Source organism: Bidens hawaiensis, unplaced genomic scaffold (genome assembly GCF_021521415.1).
Source record: "Bidens hawaiensis isolate Kalapana, Puna unplaced genomic scaffold, B.hawaiensis_p1.1 tig00003698_1, whole genome shotgun sequence".
NCBI lineage: Eukaryota > Viridiplantae > Streptophyta > Magnoliopsida > Asterales > Asteraceae > Bidens > Bidens hawaiensis.
In genome coordinates, this window is record NW_027491212.1 from 421,866 (window position 1) to 432,867 (window position 11,002).

General features: G+C 37.9%; 1 protein-coding gene across 2 annotated transcripts; it reads right to left on the reverse strand.

Moving 5' to 3' along the window:
* Positions 1-787: 787 nt before the first annotated feature.
* On the reverse strand, positions 788-10,077 carry LOC143624141 (mediator of RNA polymerase II transcription subunit 19a-like). 2 transcript variants are annotated; one of them, XM_077094870.1, is made up of 7 exons: positions 9,916-10,077; positions 9,390-9,456; positions 9,023-9,312; positions 8,743-8,925; positions 1,517-1,571; positions 1,295-1,431; positions 788-1,140 (listed from the first exon to the last, which is right to left on the reverse strand). In XM_077094870.1, the coding sequence occupies exons 2-6, from the start codon at positions 9,418-9,420 to the stop codon at positions 1,409-1,411; spliced, it is 582 nt and encodes a 193-aa protein (XP_076950985.1). In that variant the 5' UTR covers positions 9,421-9,456; positions 9,916-10,077; the 3' UTR covers positions 788-1,140; positions 1,295-1,408. The 2 variants fall into 2 exon arrangements, with proteins under 2 accessions (XP_076950985.1, XP_076950984.1); XM_077094869.1 differs by having other exon boundaries at positions 789-1,140; positions 1,512-1,571.
* Positions 10,078-11,002: the final 925 nt, after the last annotated feature.

Consider the following 11,002-nt stretch of genomic DNA (forward strand, 5'->3'; position numbering starts at 1 on the left):
CCATAGCCATCCTTAAAAAAAACATCTATAAACGTGTCCAATCAATTGTCACGTCAAATTTCGCTTATCCTTTAAAAATATCATTTTCTCTAACATTCTTGAAAATCCTTACATCTATAGCATTATCATCATCTTTTACTTTTATTTTAATAATCATTTATAGCATAATACATGATCGAACATTGTAAAAGCATCTTTTTTTTTTGTTTTTTTTTATCATTTTATCTGCACGACAAGAGAACATTAAACAAACTGAAACAAGCAAATGGGGAGCTGGACGAAACAAAGTGTTATGATTGGAAACCAGTTGAGCAGATTCAAACTCGGATATCCATCCCTGCTAGAAAAGAATCATGTGTTTACCAACGCACCACCCCTTAGATGTTTGTATTTGTGTGTTTTAAGTACTACACACATAGTTGCTACAATGCAAAGATTATTAGCTTAGACATGAGCTTATTTCCAACTTGTTTGTTCATGGAAAGTGCTGGCAAACGTTCTTATCTTGATATGTCCATTCACTTCTTACACTCGTTATCATGTTAATAGGGTAATAATAGCTAAAAGTTGAATCACAAGTAAATGGGTTTAACAGTCAAAAAATACACAATGAAAATTACTCATTATGCTCATGGAGATTGAACCCATGAATGATAAGGAGACCGAGTGCATATATTCCATCCAACCAAGCAATATTGGCACTAAACCAAACCAATTCAACATAATGTTTTTGTGTTTGAAAAAAAAATCACTAGCTTATACGAGTTTAACCCGCACGGGTGACTTGTCTGCCTTACAACGATTACATGCACCAACCCGAGGGCATATATCACTAAAACGAAATCATTAATTCGCACCATAAACGACTGCTGTGTTAATTTATCCTCTCATGCCACTCGTATATACAGAGCTTCATACCAGCCTGCCTATTCTTAACATTTTGAAAATAAAAAACTAAAAACTGACAAAAATGATATTGGCACACAACATTTTGTTTATCCTGCTCCGCTATAAAAGATTAAAGTTTTGAATCAAATGTCGTCTATAATACAAAAAAGTTTGTTTTCCCTCAATTTGTACCTTCAAATAAAACAGATAAATTCACCGTCTTGGTAATCTTTAGTTAGTCCAGGTACCATTCTGCACCAAACAAAATATTATTACTTTTCAAAATTATAATCCAATGCTATCACGGTAACATTATATGTTTCACTTTATAACAAAATATCCTTTTTTCAAATTATCAACTTCTGTTTAAAGATTAAACATGATGAAAAGACAAAGTTTAGAATACCTCGATTATTTTGCCTACACCAACGAGCTCTCGAATTTTCATTTGCAACATCGAGGACAAACAATAATACAGATCACATGCCATTTTCAAGCTGCTATCCTTATTGCACCCATTTCATCCAATTTTGAGCCCGTGTGCTGCAAAATTAACAAGCTAACTTGAAGGGTAAATGTAAAAATAAAAATGATCACAAAACATCAAAGTGCAGTCAAGTTACCTTACTTTTCTTGTGCCTGTTATAGTCATTGAGATCTTCGTCTCCATCATGGTTCCGTTTCTAAAAAAGTTTCAAAATGACAACATGAGTTATGTCAAGCTAATAGAGTCTAGAATCTGGACTCAAACAAAAGATTCAATTACTGGAACATAAAAACCAGATTCGAGATGGGAGGTCTCTGATTACCCAATTCGAGATGAGAAGTCTCCAATACAAGGTTAAAGAAAACCTAATACTTAGATAATAATAAACATTGACATCTTCCTCACTAGAACAAAGATATAAGAGTTAAGTGCCATTTTAGTACCTGTGGTTTGTTCAATTGCGCAACTTTAGTACCGTTTTTGAATTTATTGCAAATGGCTACCTCACTTTCTAAAACCTGCAAATTTAGTACTTTTTTCTAACTCCGTCTATATTTGTCCATTAAGTGAGGGGCACTTTGGTAACCTTGTTATTTTATTTATTTTTTCTTTTCTTTTAAACAAATCCACCTCCAACCCCTTTTATACTTTCCTAACCCTAAAACTAAAATTCCAAACACTCTCATTGTCCCCTTTCATCTCCTACAACCAACTCAATCTCTCTCCCCACCTCCATCTCTGTCTTGCATCGCCACCAACCACCATATTCACCCCATCTCCGTCCTGCACCCGCCACCACCATCACCCCATCTCCGTCCTGCATCGCCACCATATTCACCCCATCTCCGTCCTGCACCGCCAGTCCGCCACCAGCCACGATCATCACCGTCTTCTATCCTTTCCCAGTCCGGCAATGAATAAAGCAGTTGAACTCAGATCCAATTGATCTCAAAGCCTCACAAGTTTTCACTGGAAACCCAACTCCTTTTTACTAGCGATGTTTTCTGAGAAACCACGGCATCGGAAGCATCAATGTTGTAAATTCCGACGAAGTTGTAAGCATATTTCTTCTCGTGCTCCGTCTACAACGGCGTCCAATGGTGGTCGGAGAGCGGTGTTGCACGCAATTGTAAAAGTGATACTTTTAAATATATTGTATTGAATATATAAAAGGTTGATATTAAGAATTAAGATGCGATAAGTATTAAAAAAAACTAAAATTAATTTGGGTGATTTGCAAGAATTGGATTGATTGGGATTTAGGTTTACGCATTGACACAAGCTTTAAACTTTCTTTGTGATTTTGACTTTTTGAAATAAACCAGCTAAGGTGGAATTTGATTAAAAAGAAAAATAAATAAATAAAATAACAAAGTTACAAAAGTGCCCCTCACTTAACGGACAAATATAGACGGAGTTAGAAAAAAGTACTAAATTTGCAAGTTTTAGAAAAGTGAGGTAGCCATTTGCAATAAATTCAAAAACGGTACTAAAGTTGCGTAATTGAACAAACCACAGGTACTAAAATGGCACTTAACTCAAGATATAAATAAGCACTAGTAGAATCATAACTTGCCCTAAACTCCGGCTATCCTTTATTAATAGAATAATAACCGGCCTTAAATTTCAGCTACTCATTAATCCAATATCCCCCTCTTTTACTAACTAATAATTTGACCAAGATATGGGATCGTATCACAAACTGTCAACCACCCTTTTTATGTTAGAACTTGGATGTAAGGTATTACAAACAGTAATAGAATCCAAATAATATATTTGTTGAGGATAATAAATCAACAAAATACAAAATTGGACATGCTTTCAAAGGCGGGTGTGCATAGGCCTGTAAACGAAGCAAACAAACACGAACGGCTCATATCGTGTTTGTTCTTTAACTTTAACCGAAGAAACGATCGAACACGGACACTTAAACGAATGGGGTTTTCTTGTTCAGCGTGTTTATGTTCGTTCATCAATAGTATAAACGAACGGCTCACGAATGTAAGCGGACATAACTGAGCAAACACCAATTAAAAGTAAGCGTGAATATCAATCTGTTGGGCCTAAAGAAGCATCAAAACTAGACTAAATTGTGACGAGTTATATTTTAATTTAATAAAACTACACTAAATTGTAATGGGCCTGACAACTTAAATGAGCACATAAATGGGCAAACTTAAACAAAATTACTGACGAACATAAACAAACGATCAAATTATGTGTTCATGTTCATTCGTTTTACACTTTTACTAAACGAACAAGAAGTTATGTTCTTGTCCATTCGTTTATAGAATAAACAAACTTACCGCCAAACAAAGTGAAATAAAGTTACTAACGAAGATAAACTAACGTTCACGAAGATAAACTTGGTGAAAGATTGTATATTGATTGTGTTTAACATAATACAATAGGTTCTATATTTATAGATCTACAACAGATTTCTAGGGCCGGCTGACATAAGCCTAGGGCTGGCCCATAAGACCATAAATGTATTGACTAATACTCTCCCTCAAGCTAAGGCCGGGGACCGACTCTTAGCTTGGACTTTAAGAATAGAAAACGATCTGATGGTAGCGGCTTTGTGAACACATCGGCAATTTGATCATGTGTAGAGATAAACTGAACTGATAGCCTTCTTTGTGCAACTTTCTCTCGAACGAAGTGAAAATCTACTTCCACATGTTTTGTTCTAGCATGAAAAACCGGATTAGCAGATAGATATGTAGCTCCCACATTGTCACACCATAGAGTAGGAGCAGAGTGCATTGGGACACGAAGTTCTCTTAATAATGTTTCAAGCCAAGTCAATTCAGCAACCGTATCAGCCAAAGCCTTATATTCAGATTCGGTAGATGACCGAGATACAGTCTTTTGTTTTCTGGCTGACCATGAAATAAGATTTGACCCAAGATAAATAGCATATCCTCCCGTGGATCGACGGTCATCCAGGCATCCAGCCCAATCAGCATCAGAAAAGGCGGTCAACTGATGAAAGGAAACATCCGTATAGGCATGCAAAACAGGAGATGAGGAGCTGGAAATCAAGAGACCATGACTAGCAGTTCCATGTAAATATCGTAAGATGCGTTTTACAGCAGACCAGTGATTGTCAGTAGGAGAATGCATGAACTGACAAACTTTATTAACCGCAAATGTGATATCAGGCCGGGAGAGAGTAACATATTGTAATGCACCAACCATTTGTCTATATTTTACCGGATCCTCAAACTGAGAGCTGTCACCAAGATAAAGAGGGTTACCTGTCGCGCACGGTGATGGAACCGGTTTGGACTGGGACAATTTTGCCCGGTCCAATAATTCATTAATGTACTTCTGTTGTGAAAGAATGATATCGGAACCTTTACGAATCACCTCAATACCCTATTAATACGATAAGGGCCCCATGTCTTGTATTGCAAACGATTTACCAAGACATTGCACCACATGATTGATAGCCTGATTGTTGTTACCTGTTAAAATAATGTCATCGACATATACTAGCATATACAAAAGTGTCCCTTTACCAGAATAAATAAACAAGGAAGGATCTGTTCTAGATCCCCTAAATCCGAGAGCAAGTAAAGCAGAAGAGAGTCGTTCAAACCAAGCCCGTGGTGCCTGTTTGAGGCCATACAAAGCCTTATGCAGAAGGCACACATGATTTGGCTTACGAGGGTCAACAAAGCCTTGTGGTTGCTTCAAATATACTGTTTCCTTCAGATCACAATGTAAGAAAGCATTTTGAACATCAAGTTATCGTAGAGACCATTGTTTGGTGACAGCTAATGATAAAACGACCCTGATTGTAGTGGATTTCACTACTGAAATGTTTCATTATAGTCTATACCAGGTTGTTGATTAAAACCTTTAGCGACTAGACGCGCCTTGTAGCGCTTAATTGCCCCATTTTGGTCTCTTTTAACTTTATATACCCATTTGCAATCAACCACATTAGTATGTGGAACACGAGGAACCAAAGACCAGGTACCATTACAGATAAGAGCTGAGTATTCGTCCGCCATGGCCCGGCGCCAATTTGAATCTTTGTTGGCAACGGTAAAGCTGGAGGGTTCTGTGTGAGATGTAGGAATGGAGGTTTGAAATGACGAGGGATTGTATGGTTTAATTTGTTTCGGCTGTGGGCGTAGGTTAGCTGGACGTTGGCGTTGTGGAGGAGGTGGGTTTGGGTTTGGGTTTGGAGTAGGTGTGTGAGTTGATTGGGGGGCTGAAATAGGCTGTGGCTCAGGTGGATTAAAGTCGTTAATCGGCTGGTCAGATTGTAGGGTGGTAGAAGATGGCTGAGTGGTGCTTGTTGGGTGAATAGTGGTTGACTGATGGTATCGGTCAAAGGCTGGGCAGCGGGAACCGGGTTTGTTGTGGACCGGCGGGTGTAAGTACGAGTTGGTGGATCTGTAGAGTGTGTATGACTAGGGTCGGGTGGTGGGGTTGTGGTGGTGTTTGAAGAATCCACCATGTTTAGGGGAATGGAAGTTGTGGGATAAGATGAAACATATGGATCAGGAGATGAATTCGGGGAGGAGGTAGTAGGTTTAGTAAGGAAAGGAAAAGAATTTTCGTTGAACCGAACGTGACGGGCAATATAAATACGTTCTGTGACGGGGTCTAAGCATCGATACCCGTGATGAGAAGTGCAATACCCAAGAAAAATACAAGGTGTAGATCGAAAATCCATTTTGTTGGGATTATAAGAACGAAGGTGAGGAAAGCACCGGCAACCGAACACGCGAAGAAAGGAGAAATCAGGTTTACGGTGGTATAAGTGTTCGAAGGGGCTGGTGTTGGAGTTTGTACGAGAGGGCATTCTATTTATTAGGTAGACGGCAGTTTCAAAAGCATAATGCCAGAAACGTTGAGGGACATGGGATTGTGCCATTAATGTTAAGCCCTTTTTAATAACATGACGATGACGTCTTTCAACAACACCATTTTGTTCGCTGGTGTGAGGACTAGAGAGACGGTGAATAAAGCCAATAGAGGCAAAGAAAGATGAAAGATTTCTGAATTCCCCACCCCAATCGGTCTGCACAGTTTTTAGTTTAGTGGAGAATTGTCGTTCAGCCATAGTGACAAATTGTGTAAAGGTGGCAAACACATCTGATTTTCGTTTTAAAGGAAACAACCACATAAATTTAGAGAAATGGTCAACACACAAAAGAAAGTAGTTATAACCATCAAACGAAGTAATAGGGGCTGGTCCCCAACATCACAGAAAACTAAATCCAAAATACGAGTACTTTTATAATCAGCAGACAATAAATTAAGTTTGGAAGATTTTCCAACAGAACAAGCAATGCAATGAGAATCAAAAGTCTTTGCAGAAATAGGTAAACAATATTTAGAAAGCATAGTCTGATATAACTGGGAATGTGGATGTCCCAAACGTTGATGCCATGTGGTTGTTGAAGCTCGAGATGTCGAAAAAGCAACTTTTGGATGTTGATGGAATGGTAGTTTGATAGAGTAGAGTCCATCGTCACTTGGACCCGTGAGGAGGGTAGTGTGGGTAGAATTGTCCTTCACAGCAAAAAATGTAGCATGAAATCCAAAATAAACATGATTATCCTCACAAAATTTTTGTACAGAAAGAAGGTGTTGTTTGATATCAGGTACATGAAGGACATTGTTTAAGTGAAAGGTTTTGTTAGGTGAGAAAAGTTTTGATGAACCAATATGTAAAATGGGAAGAGCGTTACCATTACCAACACGGAGATGATCATCACCGTAGTAAGATTCTGCAGAGTCAAAACCAGACAAATCCGGTGCTACATGGTGATTAGAACCTGTGTCCGGAAGCCACGAAGTAGACGCTTGTGAGCGATAATCTGCATAATTGGCGGACGGTTGTCTCGTTCGGAAGGTGGAGGGATCTCGTTTTGGGCATTCAGATGGCACATGTCCAATTCCACACCTGTTACAAGAACCCCATACCATGTTTTGATTTGAAACCCAACTAAACTGACCTTGACCTGAATTACGAGAGGTGCTTCCCTGGCTGCGGTTGTAGAAGTTGTTCCCACGGCTGCCACGACTGCCACGATTACCACGATCGCGACTATAGTTGGACTGACCGGACCTGTTTGTGTAAAAAGCTTGAGGTGCGGTGGCGGGTGATGAAACAGAAGATGGTTGTAACTGAAAACCAAGACGGCTAACAAGTTGTTGAAGTGCCTGAACTGTATCAGTTGGAACCGAAGGTGTACTAGCTGCTGTGGCAGCTGTAAAAGCTTGAGCATTTGGAATTGCAGGGGCTGACTTTTGGACCATAAACTCATGATCTTCAAGAAGACCAGGGAGTTCGTTGAAGACAGCTGTATATTGTCTAGCAAAGAGGGTTTGTTTGACTCCGTTGTACTCCTCACGAAGACCTGCAACAACAAGCATGACAATATCTTTGTCGGGCATGGGTTGGCCAATATTTGCAAGGGCATTTGCATACTCTTGTGCCCTTGCAAGATATGCAGCAGATGTCTCGTCTTTCTCCATTTGTATTTTTAACAATTATGCCTTCAATGTAAATTCTCTAGAAGAAGTGTGTGGGGCATAGGCTCGTTCAAGACCAAGCCAAAGGTCACGTGAGGTAACACCTTGCACGTGTTGAAAGGATGTTTCAAAGATGGTTGAGATAATTAGCATCCTAACATGTGCATCATTGCACAACCAGATCGTGTAATTGGGGTTTGATTGGGTGGCAAGTGTTGTATCCTCCTTTGCAGAGGTTCTTGGAGCGGAGATGGTGGGAGGAGGACATGGAATACTCCCATCAACATAACCGAATAGGCTATGTGTAGTGAGAAAGGGTTGAATCATAAGTTTCCAGTGACCATAGTTTGTAGGGGATAGAGTGAAACCAAACTTATGAGAGTTGTGTGAAGTTTTCTCTGTGGTGGTGAAGGCTGTAAGTTGTTGATCAGCCATGGTATGTAATGGATCTGGAAAGAAGAAAGATGATATGAGTGTATTGTGGAGAGTGGCGGCAGAAAGAGGAGGGTCAGAACCCATACCAAGATAAACTTGGTGAAAGATTGTATATTGATTGTGTTTAACATAATACAATAGGTTTTATATTTATAGATCTACAATAGATTTCTAGGGCCGGCTGACATAAGCCTAGGGCTGGCCCATAAGACCATAAATGTATTGACTAATACACGAACATAAACAACGGATATGTGTTCATGTTCGTTCATTTAACTAAATGAACAAAAAGTTTTTTTCATGTTTGTTCGTTTATTAAATAAACAAGCTTCCCGCTGAACGGTTCACTAAACGTTAGGTCCAGTTCACTAAACGTTAGGTTCGTTTACGGGCCTAGTTATGTATCCAAAATAAAAGGGAGTAAAGCTAACCTTGTCATGATGACTGCGTTTATCCTTCTTTTTTTCCTTATCCTTATCTTTACTTCGATCTTTATGACGATGCTTGTGTTTCTTATGCTCTTTATCCTTTTCCTTGTGTTTTTTATGCTTTTTTTCTTTATCCTTCGATTCACTTCTAGATTTTCCAGCTACAGTAGGAACTCCCTTCTCTGACTAAAAAAGTCCACATGGCCCGTAACTCTTAAGTCCACTTTATATTGCCAATTATAACAAAATTCACAAGTTGAAAACACATAGGTCAACTACTTACAGCTAGCAGGTCAATAGGAGCAGATTCCCTTAACTGAAATGCTTCCTTTAGGGCATCGAGGTCAAACGGTTGTATGCGTGTATTAATGTCGCTTGAAAAGGATGTATTCTGAATAAGCTGATCCAACTGCATCCCTTCACCCTTTCTAATTTCTGAGTCCCCAACAACATTATGCAGGTAATGTGTATCTAAAATCGACACAGGAAGTGATTTCTTGCAGAAGAAGTCATGATGAGGTAATAACTTATAGTAGCTTATAAGATCCACAGCACCCGTAAGTTCCTTTGGCCCTATATTAGAAAACACATAAAGCACAGATAGTTACTTACTTATGAAAGATTACTTGTTTAAAAAAGTTAAAGCCCACCTTTTCCAAACGTCTTGCTTTCGGGATCCATTAATCAGTATCTTGTATGAGTATACGCCGTCATCACCTAGAATATGCCCAAAGAAAAGATAAGATAATAATGAAGATATAAATACATGAATGATTCGAAAACATGAATTATTCGGTCCAGTTCGTTTAACCAATGGTACAAAAAATAAACGATAACTGCTTTTCGGTTAATTTCAGTTCAGTTTCATCGGATTTCGATTCGGTTATTGCTCACCCGATTGTCCATCAAGCCGCACGCCACGATAATGAACTCTAAAGCAAAATTCAATAAAAGAAGTCAATTGTTCGAATCTATTTACTTGTTGAACACATTGATTTAAACCTAATTACACACTAACTTACTAAACAAACCCTAAATTTGGCAGTAATCCGCTGCAATGAGTGAACTTGATCTCTTCTAGAAACAATTTTAGCATCTAACGAATCAAACTAATCGACATACAGCAACTAATTCCGTTCAAAATTGTTGTACAATCTGATAATGCGAAGAAGTTACCTTGTTTGACGCAGAATAGATCAAATTGGATCAATTGTTGCGAAATAAGATTGAATAAGTATGGAATTAGGAGAATTGATTGATAGGTTGGATGTGTTGGTGGTGGTTTGGTTAAGTGAAGTAAACCCTAAATAACGCCTGTTGAAGTGGAGTGAAGTGAAGTGAAGTGAAGTGAAGACAAGACAAGAGAAGAGAGTCGAGTGTGAGTGTTGTGTTGAAAACTTATTATTATTATTATTATTATTAAGCTCCAAACTTCAAGAAAGGGTTCAAATACCAATTCTTATAGCTTCAATCTAGTGTTGAAATGCCAAAGGTTTGTAATCAAGTGACAAACCCTTACCCACATATCACTACTCAAAAATAAAGAAAAACAATAAAATTTTACTAATAAGTAATAATAATCAAAATCACAGCCACGTTTAATAAAATAAAATATAATTTTTGTTTCTATTTCTTGTATTTGTTTGATGTGTAATATACCTTAGAAACATTCAAGAGTGACTCTATTCCAGCGAGAAGTTGCTGATTCTGATTTTTCAAAACTAAAATGTGATGAAATCAATCACTTGCCACCATCAGAAACTCAAAACCAAACAACGTCATTGACTTTTCAGTCAAGTTATCAAAGCAAATGAACCTCTATATCTTTATTGTATGTTTCCACTTTATGTGAATGATTTGTGTGGTACCATGCAGAAATTTCTTTGATATGAAAAACTAAAAAGAATAATAAATATTAGCTAAAAAGACAAGTTATTCAGATTGCACGGGAAGTAACCAAAAGTTTCAACATGAAAATTCATGTTATGATGCTCTTTAAAGAGAAATTCAAAAGGTGAACGATGTAATATGGACACAAACTGCAACATGTTAGTGTGGATTAAAACTTTTATGTACAATTTCAGAAAAAAATGTAAAAGTTAATATGGCTAAAAAACTATATTATTACAATAATAACCTAAATCAATTTGAGATTGACTAACTACACTTTGGGTGATTTTACATCCGTTGTGACTTTATTCATTTTTTCATAACTTTTTTTTATATAAAAAAGACCTACCTTAATATAAATAGCAAGTAAGGC

Coding starts and splice junctions, on each gene's coding strand:
- LOC143624141 (XM_077094869.1), bottom strand. CDS start 9,420: ATGGATCCCGAAAGCAAGACGTTTGGAAAAG. Junction 9,313..9,389: donor AAGCAAGACGTTTGGAAAAG/GTGGGCTTTAAC, acceptor TTTCTAATATAG/GGCCAAAGGAACTTACGGGT. Junction 1,572..8,742: donor AACGCAGTCATCATGACAAG/GTTAGCTTTACT, acceptor AAACTTTTTTAG/AAACGGAACCATGATGGAGA.